The 23,207-nt window shown below is 36.0% G+C and overlaps 3 protein-coding genes and 1 pseudogene across 5 annotated transcripts; 3 read left to right on the top strand and 1 right to left on the bottom strand.

Moving 5' to 3' along the window:
• Nucleotides 1-3,905: 3,905 nt before the first annotated feature.
• Nucleotides 3,906-6,024, bottom strand: LOC133796908 (uncharacterized). Its single transcript, XM_062234970.1, has 3 exons — nucleotides 4,827-6,024; nucleotides 4,244-4,734; nucleotides 3,906-4,164 (listed from the first exon to the last, which is right to left on the bottom strand). The coding sequence occupies exons 1-3, from the start codon at nucleotides 5,289-5,291 to the stop codon at nucleotides 4,011-4,013; spliced, it is 1,110 nt and encodes a 369-aa protein (XP_062090954.1). The 5' UTR covers nucleotides 5,292-6,024; the 3' UTR covers nucleotides 3,906-4,010.
• A 1,536-nt stretch (nucleotides 6,025-7,560) lies between these two features.
• LOC133784081 (tubulin-folding cofactor C-like) lies at nucleotides 7,561-10,813 on the top strand. Of its 2 annotated transcripts, none has more exons than XM_062223604.1 (2): nucleotides 7,561-8,748; nucleotides 10,693-10,813. In XM_062223604.1, exon 1 carries the CDS (start codon nucleotides 7,572-7,574, stop codon nucleotides 8,670-8,672), a length of 1,101 nt encoding a protein of 366 aa, XP_062079588.1. In that variant the 5' UTR covers nucleotides 7,561-7,571; the 3' UTR covers nucleotides 8,673-8,748; nucleotides 10,693-10,813. The 2 variants fall into 2 exon arrangements, with proteins under 2 accessions (XP_062079588.1, XP_062079583.1); XM_062223599.1 differs by lacking the exon at nucleotides 10,693-10,813 and adding an exon at nucleotides 10,441-10,585.
• On the top strand, nucleotides 10,685-14,022 carry LOC133784099 (phenylacetaldehyde synthase-like; annotated as a pseudogene).
• Nucleotides 14,023-15,287: 1,265 nt separating this feature from the next.
• LOC133784056 (phenylacetaldehyde synthase-like) lies at nucleotides 15,288-19,381 on the top strand. Of its 2 annotated transcripts, XM_062223590.1 has the most exons (13): nucleotides 15,288-15,434; nucleotides 15,522-15,642; nucleotides 15,715-15,787; nucleotides 15,897-16,127; nucleotides 16,227-16,390; nucleotides 16,691-16,831; nucleotides 17,117-17,176; nucleotides 17,249-17,413; nucleotides 17,582-17,638; nucleotides 17,738-17,802; nucleotides 17,899-18,022; nucleotides 18,678-18,815; nucleotides 18,913-19,381. In XM_062223590.1, the coding sequence occupies exons 1-13, from the start codon at nucleotides 15,313-15,315 to the stop codon at nucleotides 19,030-19,032; spliced, it is 1,581 nt and encodes a 526-aa protein (XP_062079574.1). In that variant the 5' UTR covers nucleotides 15,288-15,312; the 3' UTR covers nucleotides 19,033-19,381. The 2 variants fall into 2 exon arrangements, with proteins under 2 accessions (XP_062079574.1, XP_062079568.1); XM_062223584.1 differs by having other exon boundaries at nucleotides 17,738-18,022.
• Nucleotides 19,382-23,207: the final 3,826 nt, after the last annotated feature.

Genomic DNA, 23,207 nt, shown 5'->3' on the forward strand with positions numbered 1-23,207 from the left:
CAGCAGCAGGAAAGGCACAACCCCAAAATACTGGGGAACTCATATATTCTATGTGTTCAAAATACTACACGTCAGAATATTGGCTATTAGCATATGCTGAAACTATTTATCCTGTTCCTCCAAACTCACAATGGACCGACATTCCTGAAGATGTTATTGCAGTACAAGTGATAGCACCTCCTGAAGACAAGACTAAAGGAAGACCAAAAATCAATCGCATACCTTCCCAAGGTGAAGTCCCGAAGAAAAAATATAATTGTGGAGCATGTGGACAATCAGGACATAATTCAAAAAAATGTCCTAGTCGACAAGTGCCATCAGATGTTAGAAGCACAACTCATGTGTGATTTATTATTATTTAGTTATCTAAATACTATATTTAATGTTTCTTGTATTTGATCTATGCAAACTTGATTCAGATCTATCTGTCAAATTTATGCTAATTAAAGTGCTTAATGTGGATCTTGAGAAAGCTTGTGCGACCTTAGTGTATTTCAAAGTGTATCATAATATTGGTTTATACGACCTGTGCGACCATGTGCGACCATGGTATATTTCAGAGTATATCCTAATATTGGTCTATGTGACCATGTACGACCCTATGCGACCATAGTTGATTAATTAATTTTTTGATAATTAATTACAATATATAAGTGATGACATCATTTCTATACATTATATAAGTTTGATTAACAATTTAATTACATTATCTAAGTGTGTCAATATATAATTAGATTATGTGACCATGTGCGATCCTGTGCGACCATATTATATAATTGTTTGTAATCATCTAAGTACATTATGTAAGTGAGTCAATCATTTAATTACAATATATAATTAGATTATATAAGTGCTTTCACCATTAAAGCACATTATATAAGTCTTTGTAACTATTTAATTACATCATTGAATTACAATATAAAAGTATAAGACCATTTAATTACTATGTTATAAGTGATTTTATCTATGAATTTCATTTAATTAGTGCAAATTCAAGGTCTTCTTTAAAATGGTGGAAAAACCCCAAAAGATCATGATGGTCGCTTAGTGCAAATTCAATGTCTTTTGTGGTCGCTTAGTGCAAATTCAAGGTCTTCTGAACTCCAAAAGACCATAATGGTCGCTTAGTGAAAATTCAAGGTCTTTTATGGTCGCATAGTGCAAATTCAATGTCTTTTGAACTCTAAAAGACCATGATGGTCACTTAGTGAAAATTCAAAGTCTTTTATGGTCGCATAGTGTAAATTTAAGGTCTTTTATGATTGCTAAGTGCAAATTCAAGGTCTTCTTTAAAATTGGTGGAAGAACCCCAAAAGACCATGATGGTCGCTTAGTGAAAATTCAAGGTCTTATATGGTCGCTTAGTGAAAATTCAAGGTCTTTTATGGTCGCATAGTGCAAATTCAATGTCTTTTGAACTCCAAAAGACCATGATGGTCGCTTAGTGAAAATTCAAGGTCTTTTATGGTCGCATAGTGAAAATTCAATGTCTTTTGAACTCCAAAAGACCATAATGGTCGCTTAGTGAAAATTCAAGGTCTTTTATGGTCGCATAGTGCAAATTCAATGTTTTTTGAACTCCAAAAAACCATGATGGTCGCTTAGTGCAAATTCAAGGTCTTTTATGGTCGCATAGTGCAAATTCAATGTCTTTTGAACTCCAAAAGACCATAATGGTCGCTTAGTGAAAATTCAAGGTCTTTTATGGTCGCATAGTGAAAATTCAATGTCTTTTGAACTCCAAAAGACCATGATGGTCGCTTAGTGAAATTCAAGGTCTTTTATGGTCGCATAGTGTAAATTTAAGGTCTTTTATGATTTCTAAGTGCAAATTCAAGGTCTTCTTTAAAATTGGTGGAAGAACCCCAAAAGACCATGATGGTCGCTTAGTGAAAATTCAAGGTCTTTTATGGTCGCATAGTGAAAATTCAATGTCTTTTGAACTCCAAAAGACCATAATGGTCGCTTAGTGAAAATTCAAGGTCTTTTATGGTCGCATAGTGCAAATTCAATGTTTTTTGAACTCCAAAAAACCATGATGGTCGCTTAGTGCAAATTCAAGGTCTTTTATGGTCGCATAGTGCAAATTCAATGTCTTTTGAACTCCAAAAGACCATAATGGTCGCTTAGTGAAAATTCAAGGTCTTTTATGGTCGCATAGTGAAAATTCAATGTCTTTTGAACTCCAAAAGACCATGATGGTCGCTTAGTGAAATTCAAGGTCTTTTATGGTCGCATAGTGTAAATTTAAGGTCTTTTATGATTTCTAAGTGCAAATTCAAGGTCTTCTTTAAAATTGGTGGAAGAACCCCAAAAGACCATGATGGTCGCTTAGTGAAAATTCAAGGTCTTTTATGGTCGCATAGTGAAAATTCAATGTCTTTTGAACTCCAAAAGACCATAATGGTCGCTTAGTGAAAATTCAAGGTCTTTTATGGTCGCATAGTGCAAATTCAATGTTTTTTGAACTCCAAAAAACCATGATGGTCGCTTAGTGCAAATTCAAGGTCTTTTATGGTCGCATAGTGCAAATTCAATGTCTTTTGAACTCCAAAAGACCATAATGGTCGCTTAGTGAAAATTCAAGGTCTTTTATGGTCGCATAGTGAAAATTCAATGTCTTTTGAACTCCAAAAGACCATGATGGTCGCTTAGTGAAATTCAAGGTCTTTTATGGTCGCATAGTGTAAATTTAAGGTCTTTTATGATTTCTAAGTGCAAATTCAAGGTCTTCTTTAAAATTGGTGGAAGAACCCCAAAAGACCATGATGGTCGCTTAGTGAAAATTCAAGGTCTTTTATGGTCGCATAGTGAAAATTCAATGTCTTTTGAACTCCAAAAGACCATAATGGTCGCTTAGTGAAAATTCAAGGTCTTTTATGGTCGCATAGTGCAAATTCAATGTTTTTTGAACTCCAAAAAACCATGATGGTCGCTTAGTGCAAATTCAAGGTCTTTTATGGTCGCATAGTGCAAATTCAATGTCTTTTGAACTCCAAAAGACCATAATGGTCGCTTAGTGAAAATTCAAGGTCTTTTATGGTCGCATAGTGAAAATTCAATGTCTTTTGAACTCCAAAAGACCATGATGGTCGCTTAGTGAAATTCAAGGTCTTTTATGGTCGCATAGTGTAAATTTAAGGTCTTTTATGATTGCTAAGTGCAAATTCAAGGTCTTCTTTAAAATTGGTGGAAGAACCCCAAAAGACTATGATGGTCGCTTAGTGCAAATTCAAGATCTTTTATGGTCGCATAGTGTAAATTTAAGGTCTTTTAGGGCCGCTAAGTGCAAATTCAAGGTCTTATTTAAAATTGGTGGAAGAACCCCAAAAGGCCATGATGGTCGCTTAGTGCAAATTCAAGGTCTTTTGAACTCCAAAAGACCATGATGGTCGCTTAGTGCAAATTTAAGGTCTTTTAGGGCCGCTAAGTGCAAATTCAAGGTCTTCTTTAAAATTGGTGGAAGAACCCCAAAAGGCCATGATGGTCGCTTAGTGCAAATTCAAGGTCTTTTGAACTCCAAAAGACCATGATGGTCGCTTAGTGCAAATTTAAGGTCTTTTAGGGCCGCTAAGTGCAAATTCAAGGTCTTCTTTAAAATTGGTGGAAGAACCCCAAAAGGCCATGATGGTCGCTTAGTGCAAATTCAAGGTCTTTTGAACTCCAAAAGACCATGATGGTCGCTTAGTGCAAATTCAAGGTCTTTTATGGTCGCATAGTGCAAATTCAAGGCCTTCTTTAAAATTGGTGGAAGAACCCCAAAAGACCATGATGGTCGCTTAGTGCAAATTTAAGGTCTTTTATGATTGCAAAAGACCATGATGGTCGCTTAGTGCAAATTCAAGGTCTTTTATGGTTGCATAGTGCAAATTCAAGGTCTTTTTGGGTCGCATAGTGCAAATTCAGAACCCAAAAGACCATGATGGCCGTATATACTATATTAAGGTCTTTTAAAGTCATTTTTCCCACAAAAAGTATACAAAAATTAGAAACTATGTATATCTAGCTAGCTAAGGATCCGCACTACCCACATATAATTGAACTGCATATGCCTGTCTGAATGTATCTATGTTGTTGTCGTTGAGCACCAATGTAGCTGACTTGTCACACTTATCGGCAATGTGCATTTCCATTGTCTTAAGCATGAATATACCACAATCTCCGCTATAAAGATAAATTTAACTACGTTAGTACCAAATTTGTAAGTATGGATTTAAAAAAGAATATATAAAATAAAACTTACGTTCTCTTGTTAAGAGGAACAGTATCTGCAGGGGCTACTTTTATATTCATGTGACGATTGCACTGATGACGTAAGTTTTCAAAATGACCACTGCCTTGAAGTAAAAAAGGAAAATATTCTGCAAGTGGTTGCACAGATTTTTTCATGGCCTCTATAGAGATCCAGTGACTTGGAATCGAGTCATAAATCCATATCGTCCAGTTACAGATGTCAATTACCACTAACATCCAGTGTTGTTCACCGTCATTCCAAGGCACATAGAAGTAATTGACGTCCGACCAAACTCTTGCCCTAACTGGTCTGATTCCATCAACAAACAACATTAGCTCTGGAGTTTTTTTACATACATTACTATTTTCCTGTCGAGACGCGTGGTATAGTGCACGCACATGTTGTCCAAACTCATCAGTCAATATGCATATATCTTTTGGAAAGATATTATGAAATTTATCCATTCTTTTTCTAAATAAATAGGTAATTTCATCGACATGCTGCCAAAAAAACATTTATTAATTATTAATTATGATGGGAATATAATTAGTATTATATAATTATTATGATATATTTGAATGATAAAGCTTACCTCACTATCAATATATCGTTGCTTTGCCAACAATATCTCAAAAAATCTTCTGTCATGTGACATCTGGCCACAACGAATATAACTTGTACCACCTGTATCGCCATTGTACCACCTAAAGAATGCTTGCACATCATCTTCAATAGGTTGCCTAAAAGGGTCGAAAATAGGAGGTTCTAACTTAGAGTATCGATGTTTCCTCGGCCACGGTGTAAATGGTGATTTCAAGCTTGGGGCTCGTTTTCTTAACCTCAACGGTCGACCATCTCGAACGATTTGTTCTACCTCGTCACCAGGCTCTTCATTAGTAATTCCTTCATAAATAATGGATGGCGGTGTCTCATAGGAATTTGCAGACATATGAGATTGTGTGGTGACTTCGTTTTCTGCAGATTGTGTAGGAAAACCAGATGCTGTATTCTCAACCATCTTCTCTCCTACAGGCGTGGAGGCTTGGCCACCCTCCATGTTCCTTTCTCCTATAGGTGTTACAAATCCATCTCCAAAAAAGTGTGCATAAGATGGTGAATCCTACAACCATGAAGTTACAAGGCATATTATTATAAATAAAAATATAGATGACAATAAAAATAGCTATATTAAAGTTATTGCAAATAAAATTTACTTGTTGGTTATCTTTTGTAGTCTTTTCTCCTCCAGCTCCAGAAAGTTGTGCAGCTATAGGTCGAAAGATGTCAATCAAAATATCAAATCTTTCTAATAGTGTCTCATGCCTCACTCTATTCAAGTAAGCATGGTCGGCGATGGTTGTCATTATTGCGTCGTGCCTTTCTTTATTTACACGTTCAATCTCCTCATATCTTGCATTGTGCAACTTTTCTTGGTCGGCTATCAAACGCTTCACTGAGTCCAATAACTCACTACGAGCATCATAAGAAGAAGGAGGCTGTGAAGATGGATGCAAGTATGATATTTGACGAATTGGACTGATTTGGGAAGGCTCCATATTCGAAGATGGAGGCTCCACACCCGAAGATGGAGGCTCCAAACCCGAAGATGGAGGCTCCACATGTGGCGCAGAACACTGTGGATCACGTAGAATGACATCACCCACTAAAAATGAAGAAATCTGATCAATTACGTCATCTTCATTGTCCTCGTAGCAACCAAGCCTTTCATAAAAAAGTTCTGCCTTCTCCTTTGAAGTTGGAGCTAATGTAGGTCGCACAAAAAACTAATACACAAAGAAAATAAACTAACATATAATTTTGTTCAGAATGATGAAGAATCTAACATTGACTCTGATGAATCTAACTTAGATGAGTAACTTTAGATTTTGCAACTGTATTAGTAGTAATGACACGGGGTATACAAGGAAGCTCTGTCGTTAATACAGTTCTGGGCATCTACAATAATAATTTGCCAAATGAATAAAAATAATAAGAATATAAATATAAAAACTATAACATGAATTACAAATTTAACTAAACAACCCAAATTTATTAACTAAGTGACTTTATGCGACCAAAAATTTAACTAAAAGACCTTGTGCGACCATGTGCGACCCACATGGTCGCATAGGGTCGCACAGTATATTCCATATATTTTGCAAATCATGTGCGACCATGTGGGTCGCATATGTGCGACCCTATGCGACTATGTGCGACCCTATGCAACTATATAGTGCGACTATGTGCGACCCTATGCGACCCACATGGTCGCACATGATTTGCAAAATACATGGAATATACTGTGCGACTCTGTGCGACCCTATGCGACCATGTGCGACCCACATGGTCGCACATGGTCGCATAGGGTCGCACAGAGTCGCACAGTATATTCCATGTATTTTGTAAATCATGTGCGACCATGTGGGTCGCATAGGGTCGCACATAGTCGCACTATATAGTTGCATAGGGTCGCACATAGTCGCATAGGGTCGCACATAGTCGCACATTTCACAGTTTCATTTTTTTTTAATTTTCAAGTATTGAATAATGAAAATTTCGAAATGCAAAGTGTAAAATTGATTGTTGCATTTTATCTATTTTTTTCTTTCATTTCTATATAATAAAGATAACATTCAAACACTAATTTTCATGTAGAAAAAAAATAAAAAATCATAATACTTACTTGTTCACATTCGTTTGATGGTGTGGGAATTGTAGTTAATACATCATTGGTTGATTCCATTACAATTGTGGAAGAATAATTATTGCAAATAAGAGAATGAAGAACAAAATCCCAAAAATATTAATGGAGAATGAAGAAGAATGAAAAGAAGATAAGAAGAAGAAGAAGGGGGGATTGGTCGTTGATGAAGAAGACAAGAAGAAGAAGAAGGAAAAGAGAAAGATATTTGTGGCTGGTCTTTTTGGTCTTAACAGAGGAAGAAAGAAATGGAGTGGAGAGCTAGTCTTCTTGGTCTTAACTATGGAAGAAAGCAAAGGGAGAGGTTGAAGAAGGGTATCGTGACAGAGAAAGACTTGGGCTGGTCTTTGGTCTTTTTGGTCTTAACAATGGAAGAAAGTAAATGATGAGGAGAAGAGAACATGTACTATATCGTGGGGAAGGGATTTTAGGGTTTTCTGTTAATTTGAATTTTTTAAATTAATTAAGTGCCATTTCATTAAATTTTAATAAATTAAATAAATTAAAAATAAAAATAAAATGAAATGTTATTTTGCAAATATCGGTTTGTTAGATGGTTATTTTGACAAATTTCCCGTATATTAACTCTAGCAACACAACCTCCGGCCAGCCGGCCGAAGAGCAACTCTAGCAACAATGGAAGAAGAAGAAGGCTCCTTAAGCCCCAACAATGGCGCAAATCCTTCTGATGCCTCAGAACAAGCCCATCAAAAGAAACATGCCGCGATGCTCGAGCGCCTCGCCAATCGTCAGCACACTCGCAGCTCGCTCAGCCGCAGATCGGGAGAGTCCGATGACTCCTCTGCCTCTCCTGCTTTCGAGTCCACTTCCTCCTTCCTTTCTCACTTCATCGATTCCAAACGCTCTATCGAGACCCAAATCGCCCAATCCCGACTCACCCCGACGCCCGAGTCGACTCAGCTCAAACCCCACCTCGACGCCATCTCTGCCTCCATCTCCGGTCTGGAAAAGCTCGTCGCTGAGAACTCATACTTTTTGCCTTCTTACGAAGTTCGATCATTGCTCAAAGCCATCTCGGATTTGAAACAGAGCCTCGACAGTTTGAGCTCTGATCTAGTTCCCAAAAAGAAATTCTCTTTCAAGAACAAAGCTCCGAAGAAAGACCACTCCGGCCTTGATTCAAACAGAGAGAAAGAGGCTGAAATTGTCAAACCAGAGAAAATGGGCTACGCGGTTCCGGATTTGCCTGGGTTTCGAAACAAGACGGGCGAGGTTTTGGTGATGAAATTCAATGGTTCCGAGATTGGAGAGTTTACAATTTCGGACCTTGATTCTTGCGAGGAGAGACTAATTGGCTGTGTTAGAGCATTGTTTGTTCACAGGCTTCGGAATTGTCTAGTCTACGGAGGTCCTGTGATGAATTCAATTCTGTTCGAGCAAGTTGAGGGGTGTGTTTTCGTAATGGCGTCTCATCAGATTCGAATTCATCATGCCAAGGCCACTGATTTTTATCTTAGAGTCAGGAGCAGGCCCATAATCGAGGACAGTAGTGGTGTGAGGTTTGCGCCATACTGTTTGGGCTATGATGGGATTCATAAAGATCTTCAGGAGGCCAGCCTTGCTGAAGAGACTAGGAATTGGGCCAATGTTGATGATTTTCGGTGGTTAAGAGCTGTACAATCTCCGAATTGGTCGATTTTGCCAGAGAATGAAAGAATTGGTTTCGTTAACTTTTCAAATTCGAATTTGGATACCAGAGCCGAAGAAATTTCTTAGATTGTTCAAGTTTTCAAAATTGAATTGATCCACAATGTGTTTCTCATGAGTGCTTCATTGAGTTATGAGAGTTCAGGTAACATTCCTTGCTGTATTTAATGGATACCATTATTCATTATTTAGATAAATGGTTTTTTTTTTCTTTTTCTATTAGTATTTGGTTGATTATTGCAAATGAGAATGCTTTCAAACTTTATTATTATATTTGCAATACAAGTTAAACGACTGTTCTTGCTCGCTTTAGATTTTTCTTGACTTTAGATATGAACCCCCTTTAAGCTGTAGTTATATATATATATATATATATATATGATTGATTACATTACAACTAGACAAATACGGTTAATATATAAGAACCCATGATGCCAGGTACAAGTCAAAATTTCATTCTTTACTATGAAGGACCCTTTTTGTGTCACAATCTAAGTTATTGTAGCTTTGTTTTCCTCTAGTCTGGTAAGTGTTGGGTAAGTTTGGTTGGGAGTAATAAAAATAATAAAATAAAGTATCATAGATTTTTCTTTGAATTTAGCAATGCATCATAGATTTGCATATCCATTGTAGATGCTCTTATGTTTAGGGACATCAGAGGCTCTTATCTTTGTGGGTCTCGATGGTAAAGTTTTCCATGCTCTAGATGTTGTGTTCTTCGGTGTCACCTTTGCTTGGACTTCTTCATCTGTCTCAATTTTTGTTGATGTCTTTTCTGGGCTGGTGGTGGTGTTGTTGTTGTTGACGAGTGGTAGTGGTGGTGGCTTTGGGTTTTGTTTGTTATGTTGGAAAAATAATTGATTTTTACATCATTTTATGAGGTAAATAAGCTATAAAAAAATATATGAAATGTGCAATATGAGAGAATCTACATTGGAAAGAAACTCTTCTTTGTTCTCCTTTAATTCGAATCACTTTGTTATTTCCATTTAATAATATAAAAAGAGAATTTCACCTCTTTTTCTCACACCATTTGAAAATGAATACAATTTTGAAATATTATAAATATATAATTTAAATATTTTAAGGTGTAAATATAACTCTTTTTTTTCCAATATTTAATATCTATTAAAAATAAAATTATATATAAAGGAATATTGGCAGCGAAACTCCTCAAACTTTTGCGAGAATTTTTATCTATCGCGCTTACAAAAATTTAGGTAATTTCATCACAAATATCCTTATTATATAATTAAAAATATTTTGACTTCAATAAAATATATTTATATTGGCGAGTGATTACATTCTCGCAAATTAAAAAACTTAACAACAACCTTAAATAATAAATCACTATGTAAAATAATTTTGGATAGATATTTTATTTTAGATTAAACTTTTAAGGTAACATAAATTACATATTTAAATTTTTTTAGATAATTATTAAAATAGAATGTCAAGGTTTTTTTTAATATCAGGTGCAGTTTAGAACTAAAACTTTTCTTAACTTAGGACCATTTATAAGAAAAATATATTTATATTTTTTTTTTTTGTGATTATATAGGAGATATTTTTCTAATATTTTAGAGAGATTTTACTAGTTGACATACTTTTCGTATTCTTACCTTAATATTAGTTTTTTTGAGGAACATATATGCACCCAAACATAATAAAGTGACATTATTTTTTGAAATAGTGGGTCTTATTAATATGTTATCTTATTATGAAAGCACAATTACTTTAATATTAGTTGACCCTAACTTATATATAAAACTACCATTAATGTAAATTGTAATGTTGGCCATTCCCAATTCTCATGCTTTTCAATTTTCAAATACAGCCGATAAAGAAGCCACTGAATCTGCACCTCTGTGCTCTCTCACTCACTCACTCCCATCTTCTTAGAACAGTCCAATATTTCAACAGACCACTGCTTTCTTCGTCCAAATTCCCAACACAACCATTCATTTTAAGAGTCAAATCAAAATATGTAAGTTATACAAAAAAAAACTTATAATCCATTGATGTAATTCAATATACAATGGTGATCTTAGTGATTAATATGATTTGGTTTTCATGTTTGGATGAGTAGGGAGAGTGGATTGAAGCCAATGGACTCTGAACAACTCAGAGAGTGTGGACATAAGATGGTAGATTTCATTGCTGACTACTACAAATCCATTGAGGATTTCCCAGTTCTTAGCCAAGTTCAGGTTTTTATTCTCTCTCACTCATTGAAACGATTTACTAGAAATGTTTTTAGGTTGATAGTGAACTGTTGTGCTTACATTTATTTTTTTGGCAGCCTGGGTATTTACATAAACTTTTACCGGATTCTGCTCCTACTCGCCCTGATTCTTTGGAACATATTTTTAATGGTGAAGTTCTTCAACTGGGTCATACCAAGTTTATGCTTTTGTTTCTTTCTTTTTTTTTTTAAAAAAAAAGAGAGGTATTTTCATTTTGTCTTTATTAATTTAATATTACTGTTCCTTTGGTTTTTTTTTTTTTTTTTCTCTAAAATATGGCAGAAACATATGTCAAGAATAAGTCTTTTTCTGAAATTGCAGATATACAGGCTAAGATTTTACCTGGGGTAACTCATTGGCAGAGCCCAAATTATTTTGCATCCTTCTAATAGCAGCATTGCTGGATTTATGGGAGAGATGCTCAGTGCTGGTCTTAACATTGTGGGGTTTAGTTGGGTTACTTCTCCTGCAGCCACAGAACTTGAAACAATTGTTCTTGATTGGCTTGGAAAATTGTTGAAACTTCCTCAGGAGTTTCTTTCTGCAGGTATGTTTAGCTTTAGATTGATCAAAGTTTGAAACTTCTTTATGGTTGAGTTTAGTCCTTGTTAGACAGACAGTAAGACGAAAGGTTTAGGCAGTAGGATTTCAGTCGCAAAACCAATTGCTGATGAATAGAGCAATGCATATTCTTATAAACTGTTGAATGTGAATGAGTTGATCGAACTTTTTTATTGGAATTTTTAATGCAGGACAAGGTGGTGGAGTCATTCAGGGAACAGCAAGTGAAGCTGTTCTAGTTGTATTATTGGCTGCTCGCGATAAGTTTTTGGAAAAGTTTGGTAAAAATGCTCTTGGGAAACTTGTTGTTTATGCTTCTGATCAAACACATTCATCTTTGCAAAAGGCTTGTCAGGTATCATCACATTTCAATACAATGCTTTCTATCTGAACTCCATTCTTTCTGAAATTCAAGTTTCTGAAATACAATGCCATCAACTTATGGCAGATAGGGGGTATTCATCCAGAGAATTGTAGGCTGCTAAGAACTGATTCTTCTACTAATTATGCCTTATCTCCCAATGTACTTAGTGAAGCAATTTCAAGTGATGTTGCCAATGGTTTCATTCCCTTTTTCTTGTGTGCAACGGTACAAAATGCAAACTCTACATGGTAGCTGTATTTATCTGTAATTTTTACTAGTTAGCAAACTCTTCATTCCCTTTTTTTCTGTCACCAAATAATACATAATTTCAATTGCATTACCTAATTTGTATTTGTTGTTATCAAAAGGGCATACCATACTGGTAAACCACATTACTGACTAGCTACTGATGAGTTAGGATACCTTTACTTGAATCCTATTTCATGTTTTTTTTCTTTTTCTTTTTTTCAATGTAATATGCAACTACAACTTCTATTGACGAAAGAGGGTTTTCATTGGTCCCCACAGGTTGGTACCACTTCATCTACAGCTGTGGACCCTTTGTCAGATTTTGGAAAGATTGCTAAGGTAAATAAAATCATTTGTTCAACTGTTATGTTCTCTATATTCTTTTTAAAGTTCCTTAAGTGCATTCTTGATCTATTCACTTGGTTTGGTTCATAGAATTCTCACATTAACAAAAAGCCTTTGGTTTACATACTTAAAAACCAAACAAATTTCTAATGATTAGTACTATAAGAAGCAACTGTTGTCACCAAATTTTTCAATAAATGGCATTCCAAAGGAGACTTCTATTAAGGAGCTAGTTGGCATTCTTTAATTGAGAAGTTCAGATAATTAGAATAAAGAAAACTAAATGTTTACACAGTCTTACAGTAGTTGAAATGTGGCCATTTTAGAGCCACGGAATGTGGTTCTGCATATGCTGGAAGTGCTTGTATATGTCCAGAATACCGCCACTACATTGACGGTGTTGAAGAAGCTGACTCATTTAACATGAATGCACATAAATGGCTTCTGACAAACTTTGATTGTTCTTCACTCTGGATCAAGGTATGTGAGTACCATTAATGCACAAAAATGGCTTCTAACAGTATCGAGTTTGATTTTCCATGCATTCTCTTACATGTTACTTATTAATCCATTATGACTGACTGGTTTAAATTCTTCACAACAGGATAGAAATGCTTTGATTCAGGCCCTATCTACAAATCCTGAATAACTGAAAAACAAGGTATATCTTTTTGTGTACATGTCTATAATGCTGAGAGATTCAACATGGAAATCAAACAACTTACTTTCATAATGAACTTGACATTTAGGCTTCTCAAACAAACTTGGTTGTGGATTACAAGGATTGGCAAATACCACTTGGTCGTCGGTTTAGGTGTGGCTTTCAAAGTTCTGAATCACTCATATATAGATTTAATAGTGCATTTTTCCAAACTTTGTGTTTCGATGAACAATTCTATACTACTAATAGGTCACTTAAACTATGGATGGTGCTACGTCTTTATGGTTTGGAAAACTTACAGTGCTACATAAGAAACCACATCAACTTGGCTAAACACTTTGAAGACCTTGTTGGTCAAGACCCAAGATTTGAGGTATAAATTAAGTAACAGCTATAAATTTCATGTCAGAGTCATTTGGTGTCATAACTTGGTAAATTAAGTTGTGTTGGCATGGAAGATCGCCACGCCTCGAATCTTCTCTTTGGTTTGTTTTCGGCTGCTGCCAGGCTCGAAGGATGAAGCTTTGGCCAACAAACTGAACCATGAGCTGTTGAATGCTGTGAACTCAACTGGGAAAACTTTCATTTCTCATACAGTAAGCTCACCTCACTTAGCCACTAGTTCATATAGTTTGATAATGAAATGATCACTTTCACTGCCTTGTGTTCTTCTTTCCATGGTTAAAAAAAGACTTAAAAAGAGTTCTTTTTTATGTGAATATGTAGGTGTTATCAGGCAAATACTTCCTACGATCTGCAGTAGGAGCTCCATTGACTGAAGAGAGACATGTTAATGGAGCATGGAATGTTTTACAAGAAAAAGCCTCTGCTCTGTTGGGAACTTTGTAAGACTATTTTTTCAAGACCTCATCAAGTTTAATAATTCTTAACTAGAACTGTTCATAGTTAATTAGTGACTCCCATTAATGTGGAGTTAAAGACAATGATACCAGCAGTTACTAGTTAATGAATGAATAATCATAATTTGGCTTACTTTTATTTTTATTTTTAATATGAACAACCAGCTCAGATGGTTTGCAAAAATGGGTTATTTTTTAAGACATACCACAATTTGTTTTAATAAAATATAAATACAGCCAGCCAGTTCATATTCTTTTCAAAAATATGATTTTCAGAAATCATATCATATTTTGGTTTTATTTTATAGAAAAATACCACTCCAAATTTTTAACAATCATACAATTTTGGATTACGAAGTGTCATAGTTGGCCTGATTAAAAAGCCCAACAGGAAATGCAATCTATCTGGGCCATTCAAAGTGAAGCCCATTTGACTCACATATTATCAAAGCTCTTACATAAAATTACTAGGATAGGAGCACTCACATTAGAATAGCTAAAATATAGCTAAAAAAAATATAAAACTGGGATGATTCCACAAAGAAGATAGAAAGAAAGAACAGGACATTTACATGGTTCCACACACAGATAATATCCTCCATTGTGGTCTATTTCAAATAGGTCCAAATTGTTGTTGTTTTTAAAGATAACATTTCTATCAGTATAGATAATGACATAACATGTGTGCAATAGTATTATTTATCTGGTTTCTTCTATAGAATAATAAAATTCCTGTATTAGAATATTCAACTGGAAAAACCATGGGTTTCATTTATTTTGAAATATTGACCTTTGAAACTCTGTAAATAGACTCCTACAACAACATTTTTTATATGTAGAACAAATATACTTAAGGATAATTTTATGGTTGGGACTTAAAAAAGAGTCCTACCGATGTTCTCAACCCGTGAACATTTTTTAGCGCGATTTTTTTTTATGACCGTATATATTGTATTTATTTAGAGTATTCTGCAAATTTTCAGAAAATTTCAAATAATTTACAGTACCGAAAATTAGTATAAAAACAAGTTGTTGCACGCGTGACTAATTTTTTTATGCGTGTAGAAAATAGCATGTTTGAACTTAGTTTTCGGCACTGTAAATTATTCGGAGTTTTCTGAAAATTTGCAGGATATTCTAAATAACTACAATATACACGGTCATAAAAAAAATTATACCAAAAACGGTTCACGAATTGAGAATACAAAAGAACCTCACCGATAAGACTCTTTTTAAAGCCCCTACCAAACAATTTTTTTATACTTAATTTTTTTTGTTCATTTATAAATAGGAATTGAAAAAAACATTATTTTTTATAATTAAAAAAAGTCCCAATTTTTTTTTTTTGAAGCCTCTATTGTAGAATCCTCCTAAAAAATATTATGTAATAAGTTATGTAAATTTAGTTTTCTTTAAATGTCCAATGAAGCATCATATCATTCTGTGGTGTGTGGTCAAAACTACTCAAGAGGTGTCCACTCTTCACTTTATTATCTCTTGTTCTCGTCTCCTCACTTGTAACGTAACTACTACACCAAAGAACATGTAAGTTGTGATCATAACTATTTGTGCAATCTCTTTATAGATTTTTTTTTTATATTTTCTTTCTTATTTTCATGTTTGGATGAGTAGGGAAAATGGATTGAAGCCAATGGACTCTGAGCAACTCAGAGAGTGTGGACATAAGATGGTAGATTTCATTGCTGACTACTACAAATCCATTGAGAATTTCCCAGTTCTCAGCCAAGTTCAGGTCGTTATTCTCTCTCAATCTCTTGCTGAATTATTGAATAGCAAACTGTTCTTATCACTATCTTTATGGCAGCCTGGGTATTTACATGAACTGTTACCGGATTCTGCTCCTACTCACCCTGATTCTTTGCAACAAGTTTTTGATGGTCAAGATCTCCATCTGGGTTCTCAAATTTCAGCTTTTTTTTTGTTTTTTTTTAATCTAAAACATGGCAGAAGCATATGGTCAAGAACAATTTTATTCTGACATTGCAGACATACAGACTAAAATATTACCTGCGGTAACTCATTGGCAGAGCCCTAATTTTTTTGCATACTACCCTTCCAATAGCAGCATTGCTGGATTTATTGGGGAGATGCTCAGTGGTGGTCTCAACATTGTGGGTTTTAGTTGGATTACTTCTCCTGCAGCCACAGAACTCGAATCGATTGTTCTTGACTGGCTTGCAAAAATGTTGAAACTTCCTCAGGAGTTTCTTTCAGCAGGTAAGACTGAAAGAAATAGTTTGTTTGGATTGATCAATATTTGGAGCTTGTTTATGGTTTATCTTCTAAGGAAGTTTGATTGGAAATTTTTTTATACAGGACAAGGTGGTGGAGTCATTCAGGGCACAGCAAGTGAAGCTGTTTTAGTTGTACTATTGGCTGCTCGCGATAAGTTTTTGGGGAAGTTTGGTAAAAATGCTCTTGGGAAACTTGTTGTTTATGCCTCTGATCAGACTCATTCATCTTTGCAAAAGGCCTGTCAGGTATCTTCATATTGCACTTTCTATCTGAATCTCATGTGTTTTAAGAATTCCAATGTCCTAGTTAAGCATATTGCTACATGTTTTTTGCATGTGGAAATTCATCGAGCAGGGCAGAATGATCATGTTTATTCGGGATTTCTTAAAAATCTGTCTATTTTCCTTGAACATGTTTGGTGGGGGTGTTTGTTTAATCTATGTAGCACTCTTTCAAGGTTGAACTTTTTAAGTCTTGGAAGTTTTGAGAGGTGTTACTGTTGATAGTGCCTGTTTAAATCAAATATGCTTATGGTTTAAATACAGATTGGGGGTATTCATCCAGAGAATTGCAGGATGCTAAGAACAGATTCTTCAACTAATTACGCCATATCTCCCAAGGTGCTAAGCGAAGCGATTTCAAGCGATGTTGCCAATGGTTTAATTCCCTTTTTCTTATGTGCAACGGTAGGAAATGAGAACTCTTTTATACTAGCTGTACTGTATTCATCTGTAATTTTTCTCTGCTTAAGTTACTAGGTAGCCTCTATATGAGAACTTTCTCAATTTTAAACTTGTTATTGCTCAAATCAATCTTCCAAGAAAAATATATTACTTCTGTCTTAAACCTTCTGATCCAAGTGGGTGAAATGTTTCAAATAGACTTTATTGCACTACTAGCTTACTTCATAACACACACCAATCCCGTTTATCTTTTGTTGATGAAAGAAGCTTTTTCATTTGTCCCTACAGGTTGGTACCACTTCATCCACTGCAGTTGATCCTTTGACAGATTTGGGAAGAATAGCTAAGGTAAATGAAGCCTTGTAAAATACCAAATATTTATGTCTACAAAATCTTATAGTGGCATGTGACCTTTTTCAGGGTTATGGAATTTGGCTCCATGTGGATGCTGCATACGCTGGAAGTGCTTGCATATGTCCAGAATACCGCCACTACATCGACGGTGTTGAAGAAGCAGACTCGTTTAACATGAATGCACACAAATGGCTTCTAACAAACTTTGATTGTTCAGCACTCTGGATTAAGGTATGCAAAAACATAATCATGACTGCCACATAATTATGGCCACTAATGAACTTGGAAAATTTTCACTTCTCCATGTTTTTTAAACCTCTCTTTTTACTATTAGCTTTGGTAAGTTTGATTTGATCAAACATTGATTCAAACTGACTTGGTTTAATCTCTTCATAACAGGATAGAAATGCATTGATTCAGGCCTTGTCTACAAATCCTGAATTTCTGAAAAACAAGGTAGCCCTTTTGTAAAGCACATTATGACAATAGTGCTGAGAGATTCAATATGAGAATGATGAACCAACTTTCTCTTTTCATAATGAAACTGACATTTAGGCTTCTCAAGCAAACTTGGTTGTGGATTACAAGGATTGGCAAATACCACTTGGACGTCGGTTTAGGTGTGGCTTTCAAAGTTCTGAATCACTCATATATAGATTTAATAGTGCATTTTTCCAAACTTTGTGTTTTGATGAACAATTATATATTTGTAATAGGTCACTCAAACTATGGATTGTGCTACGCCTTTATGGTTTAGAGAACTTACAGTGCTACATAAGAAACCACATCAACTTGGCTAAACACTTTGAAGACCTTGTTGGTCAAGACCCAAGATTTGAGGTAATTCATCAAGTAATAGCTATTCCCTTCATGTCAGAGATGTGCATGGAGTCAACTAGTACTAGAAATGTATACATATAACCTACATGCATGTTCTATTTTTCTCAGTCACTTCTACAATAGTTTCTTTTTAGGGTAGGTAACCATTTGGTGCTCTGTGTTTTTGCAAAGTATCATCTTGGTACCCGTGTTTACAAATAATGTTCATTTGGTACCATGCATTTTAAAATCGTACATATTTGGTACCCTGCATTTTAAAATCATACATATTTGGTATCCTGTATTTTAAATTGTACATATTTGGTACCCTAAACTCAAATTTAATTAATAAAATTTTACCGATTTAATCAAATTACTCTCAATCATGCGAGCTACATATTATACATAAGTGCTAACAGTTTGGTCATATTGAAAATTTTTTATCAATTAGGATATCAAATATCTATGTTTTCAAAATACAGGGTACTATATGAGCACTATTGAAAACAGAGGGTACCAGAACGATAATTTGCAAAAATAAAGGGTACCAAATGAGTAAATTCCCTTCTTTTTATCATTTCTAACACACTCGACACCTTGTCTAAACACCATTTTGCAAAAAAAATGATCAAATAAAGGCTATTCTGCATTTTTATGTGTTATGTTGGCATGGCAGATGGTCACTCCTAGAATATTTTCTCTGGTTTGTTTTCGCCTTCTGCCGAGCTCCAAGGATGAAGGTTTGGCCAACAAAGTGAACCAGGAGCTGTTGAATGCTGTGAACTCATCTGGGAAAGCTTTCATTTCTCACACAGTAATGAGCTCACTTAGTCACTATAGTACTGATCAGTTCATATATTTTGATAGTGAAATTAGTAATGATATCATTATATATGTATGTGTAAATGCAGGTGTTATCAGGCAAATATGTGCTACGCTTTGCAATAGGAGCTCCATTGATTGAAGAGAGACATGTCAATTCAGCTTGGAATGTTGTGCAAGAGAAAGCTTCTACCCTATTAACAGCTTAAAAACTTTGTAAGAATGAGTCTTTCAAGTCCAACATTTATGAATGAAATGTCTTTTTTAAAATGTCTTTTTTTTATGTATATATTTTTTAAGAGTAATGATATGCACACCTAAAATATACATCCAAACATTATACTCAGTGACGTGATACTATTTTTTAAACAGTTGGTCCCAATTTTAGTAAATGTGATTGGTTAGGCTAAACTATCATGTCACTGTGTGTAATGTTTAGATGAATAATTTGGGTGCTTATATCATTGCTCATTTTTTTTAAATAGCATTTTTCAACACTCGCAATACTTTAATGTACAAAGTGAAGCTAAATTATGTTCAAAGGCAATTATCCATTCATTTCTATAAATTTATTTTTAAGTTAAATATATTTGAAATAATATTATTTTTTACTCAAATTATAAGTTTATAAATGTGACTCCTAAAATTTCAATTTGGATACATTTAGATATCTACTCTAATTTAGGCTAAAGTTTAAATATGTATGTTGTCTTTCTTTATTTTGTGTTGATTTTAGGAATTTTTTTATTTATATATTTATTTATTTTTTGGTCCCACCTCAAAAATCTATATTAAAAATTGGTAACAACTTTTATTGAACTGTCTAAAAACAAAAGATGTTTTGCAAAAAAAAAGTACTAACCTATCTACAAGTAAAATATTCAGCACGTTTTTGCAAATTAATATTTTAAAATGCATGTTTATACTTGTTGACTGCGTTTTTAGTCAACGACGTGAGAACGTCAATAACGACAAGCCTTCAAGAGAATGTAAACGACAACAGACAATTTTATGAACAAAAAGTAAATAACATGAGATTTTATAGTGGTTCAGCCCCGATAGTCCGTAATAACCTAATTCACTTAGAGATTTTATTACTGTATTCACACTCAAGATCAGATGAACCAGTGTCAACTGAGTTTCTTAATGTGAATATTCCAGAATACAAAAAAGGGGTTCTCTCCAAAAAAAACACACTTTCTCTCTCTAGAACACAGATTAACTCTCAATTTGCCAAAAAAGTCCCGTTACGATCCTCCCAACCCCCTATTTATAGGTCTGGGATCCTCAACTGATATCCCCTTTAGATAGGGATATTTTATTATTCATCTTATATTTATATTACAAGAAATATTTAAAATGCAACTGATTCCTCAATTTGAGTGAGGAGTGAGAGATTCCCGGGTGCTTAGACCAATTCTTGTTGAAGCCGTTCCGGGGATTTTGACGTAGTCTCACATGCATGTTGATTACTCCTTCAAGCTTTCCTTTGACCAAGGTGATATATGCATGGCTCTCCTCAGACCAAAGGTCATGCATGCTTGGCTCTCCTCGGACCAAGGTGGTCCGAGCCAACTCCCTTGGCCTCCCTCCTCGAGTAAGTCCGAACTTACCTCCTTCAATCAAGGTCTGATCGGACCTTGTGGCCTTCTCCTCGGACCAAGGTGGTCCGAGCCAACCTTCTCTCTTGCTTCTCACCTCAGACAAGTCCGAGCATACCTCCTCCAATCAAGGTCCGATCAGACCTTGTGGCCTTCTCCTCGGACCAAGGTGGTCCGAGCCATCCTCATTGGCATCTCACCTCGGACAAGTCCGAGGCACTTTACTTGGCATCTCAGCTTGGACAAATCCGAGGCAAGCCCTAGGCTCCTCCAACCATGTTCGATCGGACATTGCGTAGGCTCTTCTTGGCCAAAATCTGAATCTCAAATCTTGGCTTGTATGGGACTCCTCCTTAGCTACTTACCCTGGACACGTTCGAGCCAACACTTAGGAAACCTTGGGATGCTTACCTCAGACACACCCGAGCCAAATACTTGAGACGCTCCTCAAGCTAAGGTCCGATCGGACCTGCCGCTTTTGCCCCTAGAGCCAAAATCCAAACCCCTCTTTTAAGCTCCTTAGACTTGGGTTTGAAACCAACACTTGGCTCAAATATTCTTCTCGAGTGTATTTGACTTGACTATAGCATCTCTCAAACAGCCCAAATTCTTAACTGATGCATTGGGCTACTCCTAAGCCAGATCACCCAACTAATTCACGCTACGTGTCAATTTTATTGCCACATCATCCTATTCAAATTTTTGGGATAACATTTGCCCCCCAAGTTTATTATATGATACATTCACATAATAAACTTTTTCTCCAGCTGACATCATTATAAAAAATAATAATTGTTCATCTCCATGCAGCAGACCCACGATCACTGCAAAAAACCACCCATGATCGTGGAGAGAAAAAATAGTCCCAGAATGCCAAAGGTCCAAAAATAAATAAAAAACTCACTTTTTTCCCTTTAAATAACCCAACTTTACACACTTTTCTTCACACAAGCAAAAATCACATTTTCAAAAACCTTTCATCTTCTCCCTTCCCTTTTGGCCGAAATCCCCAAGATTTTTCTTCTCCTTGCTGATTCCAAAAACTTCAAGGGGAGCTCTTCATCTTCAAGCAATCTTCAAGCAAACCAAAGGTCATCCAACCTTGAGTAAGTCTTCTTTTCCATGCCTTTACATTGTTATAATTTTTCAAAAAATTTCTAGGAAAACCATGCCATGGCCGAAACTCCCCATAGCTTTGCTTGTTCTTGAAGTTCTTATGAATGCTTTGTACAATGTGTTAGCTTGTTGCCTTGATGATGTTTGTGGTATGGGTAACCTGAAATTACCTTTAATTTCATAGGAATTTCAAGACAAATGGGCTAATTTGACATGAATATGAGTATGGGTTTTGGGGTTTTTGATAGTATAATGGGTTTTCAAGAACATAAGAAAAACTTTTCATTTCCATACTTTGATCTTGTTTTTGTATGTGTGAATGAAGAAATGTGTTTAAAATAGGGATTCTAGGGCTTTGCTTACACGGTTTGGGTTTGAGGTAGGAAGAGTGTGTAGTTAGGGGCTTTGCCTACACGGTTTTGCCAAGAAAATTCTGGGCATGCATGTGGTCCGATCGAACCACATTTTATCCTCCTTGGGAGCCCATGTCCGATCGGGCATGGTGGGCTGTGGCTAGGACTCTTGAGGCGCACATCTCCTCGAACGAGCCGAGTGAGCACTTCCGAACGGGGCATTGAAAACTCTAGGCAAGTGTGTAGTCCGATCGGACCACACTTACCTTTCTTTGCCTTGAAGTGTGTCTCTCATGGCTTCTGGTGCCCAATGCCAAGTGAGTTGAGCACTTTTGTGATGTTTATGGTGGTGAGAGAAGCTTTGTTTCTTGACGAACAGAGATGTCTGAGCGTTGATCTTGGCGGTGTTGTAAATCTCCTTGTTTGTGTTGCTTATGAAGCAAAAGCTCTCACCACCATTGATGTGGGTAGTCAGATTAACTCCCGGCATAATTTCCTTATCTGTCCAGTTTCCGATCGGACACGCTGGGCTTGGTTGCTCGAACGCCACCGCTCGGACCGCACGGCACGCCTCTCCTCGGGTGTGCTACGTCCGATCGGGTCTCTTGGGGGAACTTGGCACTGGGCTCGCACGGAAGCAGCTTCCTTGGTTTCCCACGGCTGCTGAACGTCTCTTTGGTCATGCACATTGGCGTGTCTAGGCATCCGATCGGATGCACTAGGCAAGGCCACTTCCTAGAGTTAACAACGTGGTCCGATCGGACCACACCTACTCACTCCTAGGCTTCGGCCTTCTTCCTTTTCTTTTGAATGCATACCCGACCTTTTGGCATGCACACTCACACGCATAGGGAATTTAGCCTCATAGGAAAACCCCAAAAATTTCCATTTATACAAACTTCAGTAATTTCAACACCTCAAGTACTTTTTAGGCACTCTTGGGCATTAAGATTATTTTTCCTTATGTGCTATATTTTTATAACTTAGATAAATTTTTCTAAGTATAAAAATAAATTTTATTCTTGTTGAATTTTCTCTGTATGGTTACTCACCTCCCCATGTTTTATTCATTTTTGTAGTGAATCGCTCTGACTATAGGGGAGGTGACAATCATACGGACTCTGATACATCCATCCTACAATCAATCGAGACTCCTCTAAATAGCGATTCCTCACCAAACTCGTCCACCGGTTGTACTCCAGAGGACCGCCTCCGCCGCTTAAGGCAAATCCTCCCTCGCTCAGCTTTGTATCTCCTTCACGAGGAACAGTTCCTTCAACAGGTTTCCCAGTCGACGATGAGGGTGAAACAATC

Source organism: Humulus lupulus, chromosome 1 (genome assembly GCF_963169125.1).
Source record: "Humulus lupulus chromosome 1, drHumLupu1.1, whole genome shotgun sequence".
Classification (NCBI taxonomy): domain Eukaryota; kingdom Viridiplantae; phylum Streptophyta; class Magnoliopsida; order Rosales; family Cannabaceae; genus Humulus; species Humulus lupulus.